This window comes from Nesoenas mayeri (assembly GCF_963082525.1).
Source record: "Nesoenas mayeri genome assembly, chromosome: 9".
NCBI lineage: Eukaryota > Metazoa > Chordata > Aves > Columbiformes > Columbidae > Nesoenas > Nesoenas mayeri.
Window position 1 is genome coordinate 477,039 of NC_137557.1, and position 23,212 is coordinate 500,250.

A 23,212-nucleotide genomic window follows, 5' to 3' on the forward strand; every position below is an offset into this window, starting at 1 on the left:
CCGGCCCGCCGGTTTCCGTGCATTAAACCGAACCCGCACGGCCCCCGGCCCCGGCCCCGCCGGTTTCCGTGCACTAAACCGAAGCGCACGGACCCGGCCCCGCCCCCCGCCGGTTTCCGTGCATTAAACTCAAGCCGGGCCCGCCCGCCCCCCCAGCCCGGGGCTGCGCACGCGGCCGGGAGGGACCAAGCCGGGCGGGGTGTGGGGGGCGCCGGGGGGCGGTGGCACATTCCAAACGGCCGCCGCACGCTCCGCTCGCCGCTCCCCGCCCCACCGGCGGGGCGTGACGTAAGCACGCAGCAGCGTCGGGGGGCGTGGCCGGGGCCCTTCCCAGGGTGCAGCGCACAAGTTGAGCCCCATCTTGGGCGCAGGACCCGCAGTCGGAGCCCGCGCTCCCGGGGCCGCCGCAGCGCAGCGGGGCCGCCCGCGCCCGCCCGCCGCGGAAGGGCCGCCTCGCCGCCGCCTCTTTCACCGCGCCGGGCCCCCCGCGCCGGGGGGCTGCCCGCGGGGCTCTCCCGCGGGCCGGTTCCGAGCAGGATGCGCCTGGCGCTGGTCTCCAGGTAGAGCGCGGAGACAGGGCCGGGGGGGGGAGACGGAGCCGCCTGGGCCTCGCCCGGCCGCCGCGGGGCCCCTCGCGCGGGGCGGGCCGCGGCTCCGGGTCTGCGGCCTCCGCGCCCGCCCGGGGCCCGCGCCGAGCCCGGCAGGAAGCCGCGGGGCGCTCGGCCGGCGCCGCCGCGCTCGGAGCGGGGGCCGAGGCGGGGAGGAGGAGGCCGGCGGCCCGGCCGCGGGAGGAGGGCTGCGGCCGGGAGGAAGAGGAGGAGCCCCGCCGCCCCCCGCGGCCCGCCTGCCCGCCGCAGGAAGCGGGCGGAGGATGTGCGGTAGCGCCGGGGGCCCGGCCGGCACGCCGTGACAGCGCAGCCCGCCCGGCCCCGCGCCCGCCTCGCCCGGCCGGCAGAGCCCCTCCCGCCGCGGAAACATGTCCAAGATGCCGGCCAAGAAGAAGAGCTGCTTCCAGATCACCAGCGTGACCACGGCCCAGGTGGCCAGCAGCATCACCGAGGACACCGAGAGCCTGGACGACCCGGATGAGTCCCGCACCGAGGACGTGTCTTCCGAGATCTTCGATGTGTCCCGCGCCACTGACTACGGCCCCGAGGACGTCTGTGAGCGCAGCTCCTCCGAGGAGACTCTCAACAATGTGGGCGAGGCTGAAACTCCTGGCAATGTCTCTCCGAACCCCCTTTTGGACGGGCAGCTGGCCGTGGCTGCTGGGGGGGTAGCTGCGGCTCTGCCGGCTGCGGCCCCCAACGGGGGAGCCGTGCCCAAGAGCTCCGCTGTGCCCCTGCCAGCTGCTGGCGCTGCCGGGGCAGGAGGCAGCAGCGCTCAGACTGCCGTGCCCTCCACGGGGCCTTCTGCATCAGCCGCTGCTGGGACGATGTCTCAGACGGTGGCTGCTGCGTGCAGCTCACGCTTCAGGGTGATCAAGCTGGACCATGGCACGGGGGAGCCCTACAGGCGAGGACGATGGACGTGTATGGAGTATTACGACCGGGACTCAGATGGTGGTGGTGTCATGGGCAGGACTGGTGATTGCATTTGGCACAGCAGCACCTTTGAGCAGGCTGCTCAAGAGAGGGACAGTGGCCTTGGTGCCACAGGAGGTTCCATCGTGGTCTCGGCTGTGCCAGCGTCGGCCCATGGCCCCGATTCTATAGCTGACAGTTCCCTGACTGCTGTGTCACAGCTGCTGCAGACAGACAAAATGAACCAGTCCGCCCTACAGCAACCTGGTTTTGTCATTGGGCAACAACAGCAGCCTCAGCAACCCATAGGTGGGGCCATGCCTCAAAGTACTGCTCAGCCTATGTTTTCTGGGGCTTCGGTAGCAAATCAGCAAATGATGGTGCCACAGCAGTCACAGCCACAGGTGAATGCGCAGGGTGTTGCACAGGCTGGACCCAATGGGAAAGGCATGGCACCCCTAACTGCGACGGTGGGGCAGCCGAGCATTCCTGTGGCACAGCAGCAGGTGCAGCAGGCAAACATACCAGTGACTCAGCCTCAACAATTTGCTTATTCTCAGTCCCAGATTCCACCAGTGCATCTACTGCCTGCGCAACCTTCTGGCCAGACCGAATACATGCAGCACATGACAATGATGCCGTCTCAAGGAGCTATTCAACAGGCTGCTGCGGGCTCTGCTCCAAGTACTGTGGCTTCCAGCCTTCCTATGGGGCAGGTGACGGGCCAGAATCCCTCACCTGTGGGAGCGCCAGCAATGGGGGTGTCGGCGCAGCCTGGCGAAGCAGTCGGACAGGGATCGGGATTAATGCAGAGCGGCCAGACACAAGGTAGCCAGACTGCCGTTCCGCAACCAGGAGGTGTGGTGCAGCCAGGCATCGGACACGCAGGGGTTGTGCAACAGAAATCTGTGACTCAGCATCAAATGGGTGGAAGCAGTCAAGTGTCCGGAATGCCTGGCGCTCCCCACGCCGTGGTCTCTGGAGCTCAGAACGTGCCTGCGGTCGTGCCCGGTACAAGTGTGCCTGGTGTGTCTACCACCGCGTCTGTTACTCTGCCAAATGTCCCTGTTACGCTGGTCCAGTCCCAGCTGCCCAGCCACGCTTCTGTGAGCAGAAGTGCCGGCGTCGTCCAGCCGCAGCACGTCGGGCACTCGTTAATGCAAGGCACGCCTAGCGCACCTGCAAGTCTGCCACAGTCGAGCCTCGGACAGTTTCAGACTCAAGCGCAATCCTTAGTAGGCCAGATTGACGATACTAGAAGAAAATCGGAACCCCTACCTCAGCCACCACTTTCTCTTATAGCTGAAAATAAACCTCCTGTGAAGCCTCCCATTCCAGACACTCTAGCAAACCCTCTTCAGCTACCTGCGAGTACTCCTATGAACAGTCTTGCCAGCTCTGTGTTTGGCATATCTATTCCTGTTGATGGTGATGAAGACAGGTATGAATTATTTTATAACACCGTAAAAATACCTTTTCTTATGGGAGAAAAATCAACTTTTGATTTGCTGTCAAGTGTTTTTTGAGTTTGTATTTGCAGAAAGTCACACTGAAATTTACCTGAGCTACTGTTTTTTTTTTTTTGAAGAGTACAAAACATCAAGTGTTTAGGCGATTAGTGAACCATACTTGTTCTTCTCGGACTGTGTGGTTACTTTTCTTATGAAACAGGGCAAACAGCCTGAAAGCTGCTTAATGCACAAATAATGACTTCCTCCAGCTCAGACCTGAAGACCGTCCTTGTGCACCTGACGGCTGTGTGCGAGGCAGCCTGCTCTCTCCTTTCCCTCAGTGCGCCGTGAGCCACTCGAATGGCAGTTGGGCTGCAGTGGGGTTGTCCATGCCACAGTATTGCAGGGCTTGTTAGAAATGGTTGGGCCATTGGGTCAGCTATCTTGGAAAACTGCAAGGCCTATAACACAGATTCTGGGTCTTTGTCCTGCTGTTGAATTTGCATTTTATTATAATATCAGTAAGGAAAAGTAATAAGTAAGGAAAGTAATAAGGGAAAGTAATAAGTGATAGTATCAGGAAGGAAAGTACTTGCATCTGGGAACGAACTCGAATGCCATTGCGCAGGGAAAGCTCTGCAGGTAATGGTCTTTGCGCTGCATCAGAGACACTGCTTGCTTGGGTGAGGATGGAGCCGTAGGGGGAAGTACAGCCGTGCAGTGGGGTTTCTTTCTAGGAAAGCAGTTTGGAGCTCTTGGCTGTAACGAAGCGTGTGGTGTGAGCAGGCTTCTCGGGGGCCTGGGAGACAGCGTGGTGCGGCTGTTCACAACTCGTCAGGCTGCTCTGAGCGAACTGTTCTTGAGTGACTTCTGTGAGAGACGACTTTAGGAAAGCAGTGTTTGAGCACTGAATTAACATCATTAACGTTTACTGTTGGGATTAGTACAGTTTGGAGGAATGAAGTACATGCGGGTTATACACATTTGTATTTTTAAAAATAGGATTAATACCATCATGAGAAGGTCTGATGTGCTGAATTATCCTGTAAGCCTTGGTAGAATAGCACGGCATGGTCAGGGTTGCTCAGAGCACCGTGTGGTCGGGGTTGGGATGTAGTGCACTGAGAAGGCACCTTGAGCTCGTGTTGATGAGTCTGCAGTGGCGCAGGCCTCGCGCTCCCTGGAGCTGCGGCCCACGCTGCGCCTGAGGCAGCGACACTGCTCAGACCTTTGCGCAAGCCAAAGCTGTATTGTAGAGTTGTGCTCCTTCTGACTAAAGTGGTAAATGACTTAAAAGTTAAACAGTTACAATTTTCTAGAGGTTGTGCCTGCTGTAAGAGGATTGCTGACCCAGCTGACGAGCTCTACGTTGTGCAAATAAGGTTAGATTTCAGCTGGTAGGGGTTTTCATAGCTCAGTGTATTATCAGAAGATGATTTGTCTTGTATTTAATCATTCTGATGATAAAGGAGTGGGAAAGAAAGGCATGTATTTTGCATTTGTTTTGCACAGCTTCTAATACTTTACATAAATTGTAGTAACAGACATGATTATCTGTGACAAAAGAGTAATTTTATGTAACGATAAGGAAACTTGTTCTACTTACTCCACGCTGTAGGCTGCCAGCTTTGTGCTGCACACTAGTGAGACAGTTGTTGGTCCTCTCACCTGCGCAGTGATTTTAAAGGTTATTTCTGTTCTGTTGTTGAACCTGAGCCGCCTTGCAGCATTGCCTCACGCTTTTGGTTCTCAAGAAACTTTTTCAGAAACCTGGCCTTGGGAACTATGAGTAAGAAAAGGGAATGGAGTCTGAATGCGGAGCACTCTTTTTGACGTGCTGCTTTACAATGTTCAGTGGAGAAACTAACTAGTGGTTATCTGGAAAGAAACACGTACTTCTCAGTCGTCCGCTTCTGCACAGGGTGATAACACCTTGTCTGCTGGAGTGAACCCCGGGCAAGGAGCCGCGCGGTGCGAGTCTCCCCCGGCTCGCACAGCTTTCCCGGCGCTACGGCTGAGCAGGGGAGGCTGCTGGCCCGGGCGGTGTGCGGAGCAGGGGACGCGCAGCTGCTGGATCTGGGGGTGCTCTTTGCTTCCCTCACTCACAGTGGCCCGACTTCCACTGGTTTCAGACAGAGAAAGGAGAAAAGAAGCAAACCTAGGAGCTTGTAAAGGCTGTTTTACCTCTGTTTCGATTTGCTTTACTCCCTGAGAAGGGTTTACTGTAAGACTGGCTCCTGCGTGTCTGCTCTTCTTGCTCCTGCTTTTTTCCTCTTTCCAGCCATTTAAATTACACAACTACTCCCATGGGCTTGTGCCCAGCTGCGTTACCTACTGCAGTCAGTGGTGAGGCAGTTAATGAAGACCTTCCAGTGTCCTTAATAGGCTGAGGGTTGACACTGACAAAAGGAACGGGGAACAGGGTGCAAAGGGAGTTGACAGCGCGGGTCACTGGTGCAGGAGGGGAACGCGCGAGTTTGTCCCGAGAGTTTACTGTGTTTGCTCCCTTAACGTGTGCCATCCCCAGGGAGGAGGGGTCTGTGTGTAGGTAGCTATCCGTATTTCTTCCAACACCTTCTATTATATTTAAATATTTGTACATACTTGAAGCTTGAGAAGCTTGTGTAGATCATGCTCCTGTGGTCATCTTCCAACATGCTGATTCATTAAGGAATACTGTACAGCTCTAAATATCCTGGATTTATGTAGGAAGTCATTCACCATTCTGAATATAAAGAGGAGCTACTAGAAGGGTAAAAGATTGGGGTGGGAATTCTTTGAAAACACAATGAGAGAAACCGAGTAAGTTGGAGACAGAGAGATCTGATATGAAAAGCCTGTCAGTTCCCATTTTTCTGCAAAAAGTTTTGTGTTATTGCTGTCTTATAGCCGCTGTTTTAAATTAAACTCTGTCTAAGAGGTGGAGATGTAAGGTTATATAGCCTGATATATAGACAGATAATACACAGCTATGTACCTGTAGACTTAGAGCTGCCTTTTTTGCAAGACATTGTGTGAAGATCTTTAATTTGCTGTCCTGACTGGTGCACTTCCACCGCAGGCTGGACAGAGCTGCGGTTCCTTGTGTTGACTCGATGAGTAACGAAGAATCAGTTAATGAAGAAATTTTACTGGGGAGGAAGAGAGGGTGGGTAGGTGGTCCGAAAGAATGCTCTTGGCATGTCAGCCGTCCTCTGCAGAGCAAAGCTGGGTCTTTCCACTCGGTGTGTCTAAATTGCTAAGCTCTTAAAAAGAAAGCTATGTTCTCTAGGAGTTATGAAAGGTCTACATCATAACATAGTTTTCTTTTCCACTCTAAATGTAGCTTCAAGTAGAATAAACTGCAACAGTGTTCAAGGGTGGAGCAAATAGTACTGTTTTTGAGGCAGATGGGAATATTCCAATCCACTTTGAATCCAGAGCGACACGTACCATAAAGCCGAGCAGAACGGGGTCTCAGCGTGGCCCGGGTGCCTGCGGGGCTGCGCGGCAGTGCCAGCGATGCGCGCGGGCGCTGCGAGGGCCCGCGGGGCTGTCGCATCGGCGCGTGTCCGAGTCTCCCCTCACCTTCGTGCCCGTGTGTACACACATTTGTAGTTGACAAGCATAATATTCCAGCTGGCTTAATAACTTTATTTTGGCTCTTGGGGGAAAAGAAATATGTTGCCTCTGTTAAAAGAATGTAACTGAGAAAGCTTGTTCAAACCTCCTACATGTTTGGCAGACTTTTGGCGCAAAATATTACTGGGCATGTTGGAAAAAGAGCAGAGTATAGATCATTTTCCAGAGATAGCTGAGCAGGCTGTATTCCAGGGACGCTCATGAATGGCTGCGATTGTGAACTGTCAGCTACGGCAGCGGGGCTGCTGCAAACCTGCCTGCGCAGCCTCTCGCAGAACGCAGCTCAGCACCAGCGTGTCTGTGTGGCACTGGCTGCGGCAGGGCTGAGGGCTTGAACCGTGCTCACGGCCTAGGGACGAAACCGGGCACGGGCCTTCATGTGACTTTGCTACGTGTTTCTTCTTGTATTGCCATAGATGCGTTTTGTTTTATTCCTAAAGAAAAATGAAGGTATTTTGCAAATACGTACCAGTGAGCCGTATCTGAAGTGCATTATTATTGAGTATTGTCACTTCCTTCACTTTGCTCATGAGCTCAGTAGAGCTTCGGGCTGTGCTGCGGCCTGGCAGGTTTCAGCTCCGCTCCGAGGATTTGTGGAAGCAGGTGAGAGTGGCACCCGGACAGACGCTCCGGAGCCGGGAGCACCTGCGGCTCCACAGCCGTTGGCGGCACCGGAGGCGGCACTGCTGGGGCTCGGAGGTGAGCGCTGCGGCTGGGGCTATCGAGCGATAGCCTGTGCAGACGGAGCTCCAGCGAGTTGTGTCCGCTTTATGCTGTACTTCCTATAACAGAAATGACATAAGGTAACTCCAGCACCGCACCAGTTTCTAGATGATGGGAAACCTGACCTGCCAGGTGGCTTTTGAGTGTTACAGGATAGCTAAACAGGAAAACAGGGTGGCTGTTTTGACAGCACCATTTCCCAGCTTAAACACTGAAATGCCTCCTCGTTGAGGAGCAGTCAGTATGTTCTTAAAACTAGTGAGCTGTGTTTCAGATGAGAGTTAAGAGGAGGGCAGGGGAAGGCGCTTGCAGGAAGGTCCCGGGGTGAGGAGCTGGGTTTGCCCTGCGGACGGCGCTGCGCTCGCTGCGGCTCGGCGCTGGCTGCTCCCTGTAGAACAGCGCGAGTGTTCCGTAGCTGCTTTCTGAATGCTGTCTTGTATGGTAGAAATAACAGCCCGTGTTTCATGGAGCCTTCTAAAATTTCCTGTTAAAAGCTGAATATTCAAGTGTTTGAGTTTTTTAGCAGGCAGGACTACTGAACTGCTATTAAACTATGCCAGAGCTGAAATTTCGCTCAGGCTGTGTGTTTTTATAGGTGTTGCTGATAATCTTTTATGGCTTCAGGTGACACTATAGTAAGAAGGAGTCTTTCCATGTGACTGTACTGGATATTTGAATATCAGCCTGTTGCATTGTGAGGTTACATGTTAAGTTTTCCCTTTTAAAGCTGGTGATGAGCAGCTTCTGTTGCTCCCCAAGCATGCCAGCCCTGTTTGTGTCAGCACGGATTCCACAGGAGCCTTCTGTGAGACTCCTGCTGCAGTACAACGGGTTCAGTTCTGGTGGATGAATCTAGATTGTCAGCCACAGGTGTTTGCTTTTATTCCTATATTTGACGAGAGTGTAATGATGGAAGTATTTATAGCAACTGCTAAGGCTACTGTCTTCTCAGGAGGTTCTCCAGACAGAAAAGGTCTCTTCGAGTGCAGTGTAAGGTTCATTCCCTTTCTTGAAAATTCCTCTATCTTTAAGCTTCTTGCTATAAAAAATACAAATGCGTATTGAGTGCCAGTAAATTCTTTATGCTTACGCGGGGCAGGTGAGTTACTCAGCCACGTGAAGGACAGCTGGATGCTTGTCTTAATTTTGTTGTCATGCAAAATAATATTATTCCGAAAGGTTTTTTGTATGTGTCCTCCCTTTGAAGCTCGGAGTAATGCATTTGTATTGCGACAGCTTGTTTGAATGCTTTTGACAGTGCAGAGAGAGGGTAGAAATATTGATTAGTACCATAGAGAGGTGCCAGCTTGTCCCAGCGGCAGCTGGCCTGTTTGTCTGGCGCTCATTACAGGTCACAAACTGGAGTAGAGGTCTGTGTCAGCAACAGGAGCAGTCGCGGGGTGGCAGGGCAGCGGAGGCGGCAGAGCCCCGTGTCCCGTCGGGTCCCAGCGCTGCTCCAGCAGGGTCACCGCAGCCCTGTGTCCCGGGGACGCCCCAAGGACGGACACTCCACCAGCTCCCCGGGCGGCCTGTGCGGTGCCCGGGCACCTCCCGGGGGGCACGCGTGTCCTGCTGTGCAGAGGGACCCTCCTGGCTGTGGCGGGTGCCTGTGTCCCTGCTGCTGGGGTACCCGTCACCCGTGCAGCGAGGGCCCGCTCCTGCCCGTCCGTCCGCGGGGCTGAGTGTGGTGTGTGTGGGGTGCAGGAGAAGTGACCTGCTGGTTTCAGTGAAGTGTCTGAAGGTTTTGTGTCAGTCTGGAGCGAGTTGAACTTGTCTGATTTATGGAGGATGGGCTGATCAGACATGAGGATTAGAAAACCCTGCTTGCTTCCCTGCTGTGTCAGGGGTGCAGGTGACGAATGTGGGAATGTCTCCTGTGTAGAGCACTGTTTGGGTGCAGGTGGTCAAATACCTTGACCAACTCTGCAAATGCCGTTTTAAGAATCCCGTTTGCTCAGGCCTAGCAGCGAGCTCACAGACAGTGTTCCCTTACACCTTCGGCTGCGGGCGCGCGGACCTGGGGCCGGAACGCGTGTGAGGAACTCCTAAATGGTGTGGAGAGGCAAACAAATACACTTATAATATGCTAGTAATAAACCGTGCCATACGTGGTTTAGGTTCTAATACATTTTTTAAAGTATTTGATTGAAAATGTTTGCTAATAGGTGCTTTCTTGACCCGCGTCATCTAAGTAAGGGCAGGTGGGATTTGCCTGAGACTGCTTGAATCCATTTTCTGCCGTTTGCTTTTTTCCCCACAGATACTGAAGTACTTTGTCAAAAATCCAGGAACCACTTATATTTGTAGGTAACTGAAATATCTGAAACTGCTGTACTGCAACTTAGTGGAGAAAGAAAAGCTCGTTTTGGGCTGTTTTCTTTGAAATGGACCCCCCAGCAGCTGTTAGCTGTGCAGGGCCACTGCCCCAGGGACCACAAGCAGCTCTCCCTTCCATCAGTGGGGCTGAGGAAATGGGGCTTTGTCAGCAGGGCAGGCACCAGCAGCCTGATCCTCTACAGCAGCATGTTCATACATATTAATAAATGCCTCTTTATTTACCTGCCAAGTTGTGTAAAAGTCAATATTTTGAATAGTTTTGACATCTCTTCCTGATTTTTTTGGTATGTACAATGCAATATTAGAAAATGTGGATCTTTTGAAACTCAGAAATACAGAACTTATGTTGGTTTTTACTGCCTCCTTTCATCCTGCATATTAGGATCTGCTGCTTAGACATATTCCAAGCTTGTTCTCTGGAGTGGGATAACTTGCAGAAGGGTCTGGCCTGGTGATGATCGCTAGGGAGTTACAGGGACGCTGAGGGTCTCCTGGGGAGGTCAAGTTCACGATGTTTGTTGAGACCACATAAGTTACTTTCAAGAATTAGGTTGTATAGGGGTTTTGTGTGTGTGTTTGGTGGGGTTTTGTTTGTTTGTTTTTTGTTGTGTGTGTGTGATTTTTAAGCTTGTCTCAATTCATCCAAATGTGGATAATATTGAGGGGCCTCTCTGGGGGTTTTCTTGAAACATTCGTAACAGTGGCAGTAATCCCTGACTGGGTCAAGCCGAGACTTTTGCATTGCCATTACGTTTATCAGCTCGTCCCTAGGTGTTTCTCTTGGAAGATGCGATCTGCTGTGTGCTTTGTTCTCTCGGAGCTGGGCTGTGCGTCCTGTGAGCTGCTGTGTCCTGTGTCCCCGCGAGACCCGGGGCTGACACGGTGCTCTTGGTGCGTTTGGGTGGCAGCACAGGAGCACGGCGGCTGGCCCTGGCGCTCTGCGAGGGCCCGTGGCGGCATGGCCAGGCACAGGGCAGCTCCGAGGGCACACAGCTCTGTGTCTGGCCAGGCTGAGGGCGGTGGGGACCCAGAACGGCCGGTGGGGGGCTCGAAGCACACCCAGCCCGGCTCTGGGAGGTGGGCACACGGGATGGAGCGGGTGGAAGAGCTCGTCAGCGGGTCCTGATGGACCTTAAAGCTGTCAGGAGTACAGGATTGTCCACCGTACAGGACTCTTGCACTTTGGGGACCAGCTTCTGGGACCTGGGAGAGTTGGACCCTAAAGTTACTGAAATCAGAAGTAAGGAGAAATTCAGAAGAGGAGCACTTGCCTTGTTCTTTCCATGATTAGTATCAGAGTCATATCAGAAAGTACTATTTGAACCCGTCAGCGAAGGAGGATGTGACTCCGGTAGCACAGTCTGGTTCTCTCTCTTATGATACTCAAAATCCGCCCGTCAGGAGTTTGAGATGCAGCTGGTGGCAGTGGAGCTGCGGAGATCAGACCGTCCCGTTCCGTTCCAGGTGATGTGGATGTCTTGGGTCTCTCAGCAAAGTCACCTGCAGCTGATGGCCATCGCTCCTGGAACCGCAGGGAGGGAGCGTGCAGTTAGTTGGCACTGCCCTGCGGCTGGGAGGCGCATCTGCGTGTTCTCCTGGAGCGCCGACAGAACTGTTGAGCGTGTCCTGGTGTGGTGGTTTTCAGGCTTGTGTGTGTGGAGAGATGAGGTCTGTGCGGGATGCGCTGTTTGCCTTTAGGAGGCTGTGCATCCCTGGGGTCCATCACGGTGGCCGAGAGCTGCCGTCCCAGGCCTGTCCCGCGGCTGCTGCTGCAGCCAGCCCTTGCGCCACCCGCAGCCGTCAGTGCTGCTTTCAGGGTACGTCCCATGTAGTGGCTTTGAGGAACTATGTGGACAGAATATGTAACTGAGCACAAAAGAGCTCTGATCTTGAGACCTTTTTCCTTAATTCCGCACTGACTTCCCCACATTGAGTCTGCGTCAGTTCTCCCCTGCAAAGCTTTGTACTCCAGTTACTCCGTTTGGTAGGTGGAATCTTATGAAATGAAGCTGATTCAAAGCTGCAGTTGCTTTAAATAGAAGGCGACATAAATAAAAAAGTGAAATGTCTTTTTAAAAAACTCGGGCCAGAAAAGGGAGTTCTATTACTAGTGTAAACTGTACCAGGAGTTTCCTGATAAGCTGTGATCAAGTGATTGCAAATCCCCCGGTTCCGATTCTGAGTAAACCAGGTGAAGTGCTTTAACTGTAGTCCGTCTCCAGCGCAGGCCATAGCCAGCAGCCTGTTAAACTCCGCCTGCTGGTGGTGGCCAGTCAGCCAGACACCGACCTGGGTTTGGATGCTTTGGGTAGTAATACATCTGGTCGCTTATCAGCTTTAACAAGTCAGGAGGGGTTAATTTGTTGTCCTTTAGCACACATCACATTGCGCAGCCGATGGCTTTACCTTCCTGTGAGGTTTTTCCATGCCTTGGTTCCGTATTGATGACCACAGTACAAACACATCCATATGTGCTGATAGTTCTCTTGGCCGTGTGCTTACCATCAGGTCTTGTTTGGTAAATAATAATTCTGATGTTGCGTAAAAGCTAAATACTTTTATTTGCTGGCTTCATCTCTAGGCTGTTCTTAAGTCACTTATTTCTTGAAGTGTTTATTTAGTTTGGGCACTGTAGAAATAGTGTAGGTGTACAAAGTAACATACTAGCATCTCTTCTTTAGTAAATGTAGCTGAAGAACAGAATTCAGTTTAGAGTGTCGTCAGGCTCCTATAGCTTTCTGTTGAATTCCTGATCCTGTTGGTGCGTCGCTGGATGATTAATGACCTTATTTCTAAGACCAGGAACACAAGAACAGCGGGTGTTTTACTGGCAGTTTTTAATCTTAAGCTTGGTGCTTCAGTACGAGCTTTGTCTGCAACTAAGACAGCGGAGATGGAGAAGCGGCCGGTGCCCCTCCTGAGCTGGGCTGTCCTGCGCCTCATGGCTGGGGACACCCCTGTGCCAGCTCCAGCGTCCGTCTGTCCTCACCTGGGACTGAGTCCTGACCTCCCGCACCCACTGGGGAGGAGACACGGCTCCCGGGTCCCCTCGGGTCTCCCCAGGTCCCCCCGGTTCTCGGTCTCTGGTCCCCGCTGTGCCAGGCTCCGCTCAGGCAGCGTGGTGGGGGTTTCAGGTGTCCCAGCTGTGACCCAGCAGCAGGTACACTGTGCTGCCTCTATGAGCTGCTTTCTCAATTGTTTCTGCAGACTGAGAGGAATTTTTAGTCATTCTCTACCCTTTCCCTGTTTGATTTGGTTAAAAATAGCTGCCTTGACAGTCTGAAGCTCAGTCGTTCTAGTTCAGACCTGCACATTAGGCATCTTTGTCTTACCTCTGTGGATGTGTTTCTCCTGTTTAGGTAGCACCCCTCCACAATTAACAGCTTGCTAGAACACAGCTGTAGAGTAGAAAACATTTCTTAATTCTCTTAATTGTCTGAAATAATGCAAAAGCAATTTCAACAGCAGGTGGTACAAATGGGAATTTAATGAGGAAAACTTTGTCATGCCTTTTCAGATACTTGCTTAAGAATAGTACAAGAATATATAGCATATAGCGTATAAAAATAGACTGTATAAAATAGGTGCCGTGTGGTTATAAACCACAACTTTTTATACCTAACAATAGCAACAGCGGTTTACATGCTGCAAGTCAATTAATCCTGGGAGCTAAATGGCATTGTGTTTACAGTCGCTGGCTGAGGAGGACACTGCACGGTGCTCGCAGAGGCCGAGGGGCCCGCGCCGTGCCCCCGCCAAGGGGCGTCCCTGTCCCCGTCCCCACTGCCGCCCAGCGCTCCCCCCGCGGCGCCCGTGGCCTCCAGCTGCTGTGTTCTCTTCCTAGAATGAGCTCTATTTAGTTATTGCTTGCGGGTGATGCTTCTGAAACATAAGTAGTACCAACAAAAAAGCATATTTGGCAGCTTGATCAAGCAACTTCTGTAGCAGGTTCTGAGCTAAACTCCAGATGCCAGTGGAACTCTTTCTGAAGGGTGGGGGGGACTGACAAACATTGAAAACGGGTGATTGCCGATCATTGCCGATGCACAAATGTCGTTATCCTTCTGAGGTTTCCGTACACATCTGCCATGGGCATCACATCACTTCGCATGGGGTTTTGTTAGGATGCTGCTTCTGTTATATTTTTGTTGTTGTTTTATTCTATGATTTCACCTATACAGTAATTGTACTTAAATTGAAATAATTAAATAACTTAAGACAGTTGTTTTACAAGCAGTCTTGCCATAAACCTAGAAAACGGATGGGCACTTGTGTTTCTGGCGTTGGTATAAACTTCTAATTTTAAGCCTGGCTTTGAAAGGAATTTGAATACCAACTTTTCTGAAGAGTTTGCAGCTCAGCTGTTGCATTCTTCTCTAGGGCCGGTATAGCCATGGCAGTGTTGGGAGGAGCGGCTCTGGAGCTGCTGTCATGCTCTGGTGCAGCTGCCGCAGCGGGGGTGCTGACACTGTGCTTTGTCAGTGCCTGCTGAACGAAGCGCTCAGGCTTTGGAGCACTGAGATCTCCCGATGACCCAGAGGGGTGTGTGGGGCGCTGGGCCGGGTCTGTGCCGCGGGCCGGTGCCAGCAGGGTCCCTGGGGCGCTGGGCCGGGTCTGTGCCGCGGGCCGGTGCCAGCAGGGTCCCTGGGGCGCTGGGCCGGGTCTGTGCCACGGGCCGGTGCCAGCAGGGTCCCTGGGGCGCTGGGCCGGGTCTGTGCCGCGGGCTGGTGCCAGCAGGGTCCCTGGGGTGCTGCCGTGCACCGCTGGGCACAGCGCCCGGGCAGGGCGCCGGCGGCACCCCGAGGAGGGGAGGCAGGCGGATGACGGGCTCCCGCTTGCAGGGCTGCTGAGCGCTGAGGTTACCCAGCTCAGTTTTAACTTGATCAGTGCTCGGTTTAATTTAGTCTTTCGTAGCCTGAATGTGGCAGTTTGAGCTCTGACTCTTAGGCCCCTTGGAGAACTCGCATGTTTTAATATGAAGTGGGGTGCCAAGCAGAATGGCGGGTACTGTTTGCAGAGACGTTTTGTGAAAGGTATCTCTTGAATGTAGGTACATATAGCATTAGATTGGTATACAGCCTATCTGTACGGGATCGTCATTGTGTCATGAGATGTTTCATTGATGGCTTTACAGTTGTCTTTTTACAATAGCAACTTGGTATAGTGTGCAAATCCGCAGAGCTTGAGGATTACTTTTTCCTTTTGAAGCAATATGTCCTTAATGGAAACGCATAGAAACAGTAAGGCCTGTCAGTCATTAGGCCATTCTTTAGGCATACCGTGAAGTCTGTGAACTTTTGGACATAAATGTAACCTGTTTGGACAGCTGATTTACTCTGTAATAGAGATTGAATAAGAGAGTTAGTATTTTATTATGTACCCATTGTCAATGTGTCTGTTTAATTCTTGGATCTCATAGGAATCCGTCAACCGCATTCTACCAAGCGTTCCATTTGAGCAAGTTACGCGAGTCAAAGACCCTCTGGGATAGGTATGGATGTGAAGTACGGAATGCGTACATGCTGTGGAATGCATACGTGCTGGGGGATGCATGAGCAGCTGCGCTCCGTGCACGTTTCTCGTCATTTTGGTTTACACAGAACTGCTGCTTGTGTTTAGAACTTCATACTGGGCTTCTACAGCCTGAAGGCCCAAAAGGAGTTGTGGAGTATCTGTACTGAACAAGTCTGACGTATGACATGACTTTTTTCTCCCTCCTTTCCGCTGTGCACGTGTTGTATATAACGTGTAAGCTGCGGAGTGAATGCTCGTCAGCTCCTAGCTGACCTGCGCTACAATATTTACAGCTTCCTTTCCAAAAACAGGAAACTTTTGGACATCGTGGCTGTTGAGTCCCGTGTCAGAAAACCAGCTGTGAAAATGTTATATTTAAACACAATTTTGGCATCTGAAACCTTTTGGTCTCAGAAGCAGGAAAGGAAGCGTTCTGGCTTGCTTTCATTCTGCTGAAGTGAAGCTAGAGGGGAACAAACACCAACCGTGACCAGATACGAGGATGGAGTAAACCAGCCGAGTTAGCACCAGACTCGTGGCGAGAAACTGCAATGAGACGCAACAAAGTCTTATCTGTTGCGGATATGACTTGCCAGAGATGCATCGCTAATTCATCAGTGGCTGCAGACTGTTTCCTTCCCGCACTTCAGTGATGCCGAAGTGCTGGTTTGGTGTGTGTGCTCTGTGCTGACTTCCCTGCGGAGCTGCTGGCAGCAGCGTGGCCCGTGCTGGCCATGCTCTGCGTGCCGCGGCGCGGCTGCTTGGCGGGCTGTGATGGCTGCAGCTGACCCGTGAGCGTAACCCGGTCCCGAGAGTTTGCTTGGCAGCTGTTCATGTGCCTGCAGCACTGCTGGGGACGGGTCCCGCTAACGCACCGTGCCCCTGCTCTGGATTTGGCCGCTCTGCTGACACTGGGCTGAGTGTCAATAGCATGTCTCCCTTTTCCAGCAGAAACTTGTCTGAAATTGCATTTTTGCTTGAAGCTCTGGGCGATGCCACTTTCCTGTATTTATGAGATGGAGCTGGTATTTGGGTTCCAATTAGGCTCATTATTTAGCTGAAATAAACTTCATGGCCTTGAATACAAAATGTAGTTAGAGCAGAAGCTCACCCTAAGGTCTGCCCTTCCTTTGCTTCTCTGTTGGTGTGTCTCTTAACTTGAAATAATTCTGAAGATGAAGAAGCTGATTCAAAAAACCCTAAAACCGATTTGTGATGAAGGTTGAGGCTTCACGAATCTGAGGTCTGTGTACAGTGGCTGAAGCAAGTACTGGAAGTGTGGGATATAGGAAAACATTGAATTCAGGTAGGGCATGTAACCGGCTTCCTTTAAAAACTGTCTGGCTGCTTTGCTGGTGAACACTTTGGTGGAAACAGGTATTTTTAAAAACAGAAGCAAATTGATCGGGGTTGATGCAAGTTCTAAACTTCTAATCTGTTCCAGTTCCAAAGTGTGTGACAAGGTTTGGCAGATTTTGCATTTATAACCCAGTTATTAGATTTTAAGATCATGTTCTGTAGTTTTGCTTTACTAGATGACTGCTACTGAGAAGCTTCCAACAATAAACTTCCAATGAAAACTTAACGGAGGGAGCTTGCAGGGCACGGCCAGGACAGCTGTTGTGGCTTGGACGGCCTCTCCTGGCCTGCTGGCTTTGGTCAGACTTCCGTGTCCCTGTTCCGTGGCTTTCCGCGGCACCAGCTGCTCTGCCGAGCCGGTGAGGGCGGCACCGCTGGTTGTAGCCGTGTCCGGGGACAGTGGAGGGCGGCACGTCTCGCGCTCCATTGTAGCCTTGTCCAGGGAACCTTCTCACGGCCTCGGACGTTCTCACATTCTCATATGGCTTCAACAAACCACAAAAACCTGAAACGTTTGCACAGATACTTTTTTGAGGCCAGAGAATTTATTGTATTGGGAAGCTGTCGTGTTAAAATCTCATCGGTGGATGGAGGCTGATTGAACGTGCCTTAACTGTTTCAAAGGTAGGTGAGGATGGAATAGACAGCTCTTCTTGGTAAGACATGGAGAGTGGCTGGTGAAGGGACTACAGTTGCTTGTTAATGAGTAAGCCAGAGAGGGAAGAGCATAATTAACACAGTGGTTTAGTCTGTTGTTCAGTTGTGAGCAACACAGGCGTGGGGACACTTGAAGGCAGCTGCCTGTTCCGTGCAGAAGGGCGGCTGGGCAGTGTGCGGTAAGGCGGTGGCAGGGTGAGCAGGACCGGAGATCCTCGGTGGCCCGTCTGCCTGGGCCCCGCTGTCGAGCGTCTTCCCAGCGGCAGCGAAGCGCAGCAGGTCCAGGGCGTGCGGATGGGCTGTCCCGCGGGGCTCTGCGCCCTTTGGCTCTGCACGGAGCCTCTTCTGCTGCGGCGTCAGTCGTGTGCAGGGCTGGAGCTGGTCATCCAAAGGCGTGAGGTGAAGTGTACAGCAACTCTTGATGCTAAAAGGAGCAAGAAAACCCATGTGTTCTGGCAGCCTGTTGGGGTGTGACTGGCTGCTACAAAATGCCTTGGGAAGGCAGCATGCAGATGATCACTAATACAGCTGAACACAGAGGGGTTTTTGTTACGGACTGAAGAACCTGAAGCTTCAGAATTCATTTCCATGCTGTAGGCAGCAGGATTTGCGGTGGAGTGCTGTTACCTGGGCAGTGCCCAGCTCGGGCTGTTCCACTCGCATTCCTAACGCATCCAACGTTGGCGTGAAACGCGTTACTGAGGACGGGGCATCTCCAAATGAACCACGGCATCCTTTCTCTAAACATAGTGAGTTGAGCTCCAGATGCCTCTATTTTGAAGTGTTGTTCCTAGGCTTTCCACCTCGATTTGGCAGTGAATTTTGCCCTTGGGATGTGTCTAGAGGACGACATGATGTCTAGAGACACGAATGGTGAAAATCCAAGCTGGGCACAGGGGTGCTTGGCGAATTCACCACTGAAGTCCATCTTGGTGCCTATGGATGTCAGGTGAAGTTCAAAGTTAAATTTTCTTCCAACCATTAACAAATTAACATTGAGACATTAACTTTTTTTGCTGTCTCCTGATCCACTTTATCCTCGATTTTTCCATTAGTCACTTGTTTTATTCGCTTTCCCATTCTGTGAACAGTGTTGTTCGAGTTCTGGAGTAGTCTAGAGTAAGCAAGCTTTCTTGAACTGCAAAAATTGGCTTCACAAAGAACACTTACGTGGTGATTATATAATACCTGTATTTTCAGTGGAGTTGTACAGTGGTGTGTGTTGTGCCAACAGAGCTACCAGACACTCGAACAACATTGCAGCTGCTGGATGATACCGAAACACCCTTCCAGTAGCATCTTACCGTACCCTCGGGACACTGTCTCTGTAGGAAAAGCTTCTGCAGCGATGAAGTCAGAATTATACAGAGGCTTTTCAGAATGCAACGGCTTGTGGGAAGTGTCATTGCCATGTGCTGAGTAACATGCATTAGAAATTAGACTTACGCTTAGATTTACCAGTTCTCTTCCCATTTGCTTAATCTGTGTATCCATGATTGTCCAGGACAACTTTCTTGCTTTGTTTGTGAGACATTTGAAACCAAAAAATGCCAGTGCTGCCCTTGAGTTGTGGGCATGCAGGGGAAATGTGCCTGAAACACTACATAGTTGTAAGTATTTGAAAACACCGTGTTCCGAATGCTGCACGCCTGACTGTGCACATCTGTAGGTAAGCACTGTTCTTAGCAGTCAAAGTTTAGTTTGCCCATTGGCCTTACAAAGAGAAATGTGAAAAATTACATTTAAGCCACTAGGATTTTTTAAAACGGTTGAAGTTATGGTCGCTGGGGCTAACCAGGGTTTGCCCATTGGCGCGGGGGCGGGAAGGAGCTGGTTTGCCGTCGGTCCCTGGAGGCGGCAGCGGCCGCTCGTGCTGACGGCACCAGGCCAGCGTGCTGACGGCTCGACCGCCCGGTCACTGGCAGGCTGTGCGGTACGTGGTTGGCTGCAAAGCTCGATTTGAGCCAGGGGATGTCTGCAATTACAGAAAAAAGTTCCTAATGCATCCGTTTCAACTGCCTTGCCTTGTTTGATGTGGATTTTTGTCTCTATATTACGGCTCTGACAGAAATTGTCAGAGTTCTGTGGTTCCTGGAGCAATCAGCTTTGTCTGAAAGCGCAGCATAGTGGTTGGTCTTTATTCATAAGAGCTGGATACGTTTGTACATAACTGCACCATAAACCCACAGGAACAGAACAAAGTCACAGTCTCAAAGTGAACTAGAAGAGTATTGACAAGAAGTGTATAATGTAGCTGGGAAGAGGCTTAGACGGTGAGGCGCTGGAGCGGTGTTCTTGTCACCTGGGTGTTTAGGTCTCGCAGCGTCGATTACAAGCCGCGTGCAGTTTAGAAATAGAGCCGGGTCTTGGTCCTGACAGTTCTGAGCCTTGGTAAACGAGTTTGTCTGAGCAGTGTCATTCTTTGTTCTCTCTTCTTATGTAACCAATACTGCTGAGCATGTTGCCAGTACTCATTTTGAAAAGCCGTCGGTAGTTTTTTCTGAACCCTTGGGTTCAGCGAGCGTTACGTATTTTCAGAGCAAGGAGTTTCCAAGCAAACCGGGCATTTTTCCACGTTAACTTTTTGAAGTGTAGCTGCACGCTGCTGATAGCACCTTCCGCGGCTGGGGAGCCTTATCAGCGGTTATCGCTGCCGGGCCTGGGACCCGTCCAAGAACGCGGTCCCGTGTCAGACACGGGGACCAGAGCAGGAGGGCTGGCGTGGGGACGGGGACCCGGAGCGGGAGGGCTAGCGTGGGAGAGGGGACGGGACCGGAGCGGGAGGGCTGGCGTGGGAGAGGGGACGGGACCGGAGCGGGAGGGCTGGCGTGGGAGAGGGGACGGGACCGGAGCGGGAGGGCTGGCGTGGGAGAGGGGACGGGACCGGAGCGGGAGGGCTGGCGTGGGAGAGGGGACGGGACCGGAGCGGGAGGGCTGGCGTGGGGATGGGGCCCGGGCCGTCCTGCGGCGCTGGGAGCCCCGTCCGGCTGCTGGGAACACGGGGCTTGTCCAGTGCTGGCCTGGGGAGAGCGGCAGGTCCGTCCCCACAGAGAGATCAGGGATGTCACCCCCCCTGGAAATGAGAGCGCCCCCCGAGCCCCTGCGGACAGGCCTGGCTGCTGTCAGCTGGGCTGTGGGGCTGTGGCTCCACATCTTGTTTAGCACAGTACACACGTGTTCTCGCAGTGACGGCCCGAGTGTGTTGTTGGGCTGTTCTGCACTGGTCCGTCTGTGGAGCAGGACCGGGCCGTGCGGTGCGGTTCTGGATGTTAAACGTGATCAGTGAGAATTCATTGAAACCGAGCGGGTGTGCTCGTGGGGTTGGGGTCGCTCACCTCCTGCTCTGCTCTGGTCTGCAAACTGTAAATACAGCGGGTCACCCGGGAGCTCAGTGGCTGGGAAGGAATATTCAAGTGAAGCCAAAGAACAAATACTATAACAGCGTGTTTTCTTCAATGCTTTATGAAAGCAACATAGCAGAAATAAAAACAGAGGTAAAGGCCCCATGAATATCCCTTGAATCCCTCTTTTCCCCAGTGAAGAAAACTGAAAAATGAGGCAAGGAATCAAAGCAGTTAATTTACTGTCTATTCTCATGCATTTCTGGGGTTCCGGGTGTTATAAGCATAGGCTGAGGGATCACAGGCGAAGGAGCAGCGTCTCTGAAGAGACCGGGCGATGCAGCGGGGGAGCGGAGGCCCCGATGGCGTGCCGAGTTCCTGACTCCGGAGCTCTGGCCTCAGTGCGGAGCTGCTCCGAGAGCCCCGCGGGGGCGGGTGGGTGCGCACGTTAGAGCGAATGGTACTGTAATGCTCACTACGTTTTCTCCTTATGTTTACAGTGCATCTGGTGCAAGTGTTGTTGCCATTGACAACAAAATAGAACAGGCAATGGTAAGTAAAATACAAGTTGTTATTTCCGAAAGGATTAGTGGCTCGTCGCTGAGCATGAGTGTCCAGCTGTGTTGTGTGTTTGAGAGTCTGCAACATCCCTTTGGTTGGGTCGGACTGAGACCATCGTTTGAGAAAGAGGTTTTTCTGTCTCAGAGCAGAAAAGCAGGTTTGCTCTTACTGCTGGCCCAGTGCTGTTCTTAAACGAATTTTCCTACAAATTTGAGTGCACCAGCTGATTGAACTTAAAAGGGTGCTGAAAATAAATAGCACATTGAAGGCTCTAGCGAAGTTCACTACTAGTTTTTCTTAATTGCCACTTACGCTGTGCCATCCTCGACATTTTGTTCAGCCTCAGTTCCATGTGTTTGATTTCTCCCTTCCTGGTTCGTGCCCCTCGGTGCTGGCGCAGACTCTGCGGGTCAGAGCTGTGGGACCGGCGCATCCACGGGGCGTAGCTGGACTGCAGGTGCAGACCTTGTCTTCAGCATAACCGAAGGCGCTCGAACGCTGGAAACAAGCTTTGGGCATAAGGACCAGTTTTCAGTGAGTCCAAGAGCTCTTGGAGGCTGCTTTGTTCAGACAGTGGTTTAGTTTCCCAGGGTCCCGCTTACTGCAGCGACAGCAGTAAAATAGTGAGTTTGGGGACTGGAGTGGAAGCAAACCTGTTTGACTTGGTGTAACCGTGACCTTGTTCTTCCCAGGATCTAGTGAAAAGCCATTTGATGTATGCAGTAAGAGAAGAAGTGGAAGTCCTGAAGGAACAAATCAAAGAATTAGTGGAAAGAAACTCTTTACTTGAACGAGAGAACGCACTGTTGAAATCTCTCTCCAACACTGAGCAGCTGTCGCAGCTCTCCAGCCAGCAGGGCCCCCCCGGCAGCACCGCGCAGCCCGCGCAGCCCAACGTCTCCTCCGCGTAACACCGGCCCCACAGCCTGTCCGTGTGCGCTGGTCTTGGTAAACCCGAGAGCAGCCTCTCCGTGTGCGCTGGTCTTGGTAAACCCGAGAGCAGCCTGTCCGTGTGCGCTGGTCTTGTTAAACCCGAGAGCAGCCTCTCTGTGTGGGCTGGTCTTGTTAAACCTGAGAGCAGCCTGTCCGTGTGCCGCTGCCCTTCTTAAACCCAAGAGCAGCCTCTCCGTGTGTCCCTGTCCGTGTGCCGCTGCCCTTCTTAAAACCGAGAGCAGCCTGTGTGCGCCTGTCTTGTTAAACCCAGGAGCAGCCTCTCTGCGTGCCGCTGCCCTTGTTAAACCCGAGCGCAGCCTGGTCTTGTTAAACCCGGGAGCAGCCTGTCCGTGTGTGCTGCCCTTGTTAAACCCGAGCGCAGCCTGGTCTTGTTAAACCCGGAGCAGCCCGTCTGCCTGCCGCTGGTGGTCTTTGCTGGGGCTGGAGCGCGCGGCCGCGCTTGTGTTGCGTGTCTGGCCGGGTCAGTATTGGACAATCACGGGGCTGCGGTGCGGGAGGGGGGCTGCGGTGCGGGAGGGGGGCTGCGGTGCGGGAGGGGGGCTGCGGTGCGGAGGGGGCTGCAGTGCAGAGGGGGCTGCGGGGCTGTGCGCTCTCCGGGTTTCCACGCCGCCTGCACGGATCGCTTTGAGCCTCGCTGTCCGGTGAGAAGAACTCATCCGAAGAGCCACTGTTCTTTCAATATAAGCGATGTTTGCCTACGTTAGTTTCATGTATTTGTTTTATTTATTACAGGGCTGCTATTTTCATAATGTACATGAACAATGTCACAGAACTTTTTTTTAATAAATGTATGTATCAGTAAAATGATAGATGGGATTGCGTTTAATAGGTAAAATGTTTAGGCAATAATTGAACAAAAGAATCCTGGCATATTTCTAACACTAATGGCAATTTACCTTTGGTATTTATTTACGGTAGTAAAGATCCAGCTTGAATGTAAATTTTGTATAGAGTGTAAGTATGAAGACCATAGTGCATCTGTACAGGTAGTCATCAGTTCTTGTGATATAATAAATAATCGATGGGCTATTTTGATGAAGAAAACTTTGCTCATTTCTGTTTCTACTTTCTGATAGAGAGAAATTGCCATGATTCCTCTGCTTTTTGACATTTCGTATCATTTTTTGGGGGTGGGAATAAAAAGCTGTGAAATTGTTCAACCTACTTTGTA

At 52.2% G+C, this 23,212-nt stretch overlaps 1 protein-coding gene across 2 annotated transcripts; it reads left to right on the forward strand.

Annotated features, from left to right (window-relative positions):
- The first annotated feature begins 346 nt into the window (after positions 1–346).
- Positions 347–22,538, forward strand: TSC22D2 (TSC22 domain family member 2). 2 transcript variants are annotated; one of them, XM_080349492.1, is made up of 3 exons: positions 347–2,964; positions 21,027–21,078; positions 21,780–22,538. In XM_080349492.1, the coding sequence occupies exons 1-3, from the start codon at positions 977–979 to the stop codon at positions 21,996–21,998; spliced, it is 2,259 nt and encodes a 752-aa protein (XP_080205618.1). In that variant the 5' UTR covers positions 347–976; the 3' UTR covers positions 21,999–22,538. The 2 variants fall into 2 exon arrangements, with proteins under 2 accessions (XP_080205618.1, XP_080205619.1); XM_080349493.1 differs by lacking the exons at positions 21,027–21,078; positions 21,780–22,538 and adding an exon at positions 9,579–9,665.
- The last annotated feature ends 674 nt before the right edge of the window (positions 22,539–23,212 follow it).

Bases quoted from the DNA above. Each gene is read 5' to 3' on its own strand.
- TSC22D2 (XM_080349492.1), top strand. From the start codon at position 977: ATGTCCAAGATGCCGGCCAAGAAGAAGAGCTGCTTCCAGATCACCAGC. The intron at 2,965-21,026 runs GTATGAATTATT...TTATGTTTACAG, and splicing joins GTTGATGGTGATGAAGACAG to TGCATCTGGTGCAAGTGTTG. The intron at 21,079-21,779 runs GTAAGTAAAATA...TGTTCTTCCCAG, and splicing joins ACAAAATAGAACAGGCAATG to GATCTAGTGAAAAGCCATTT.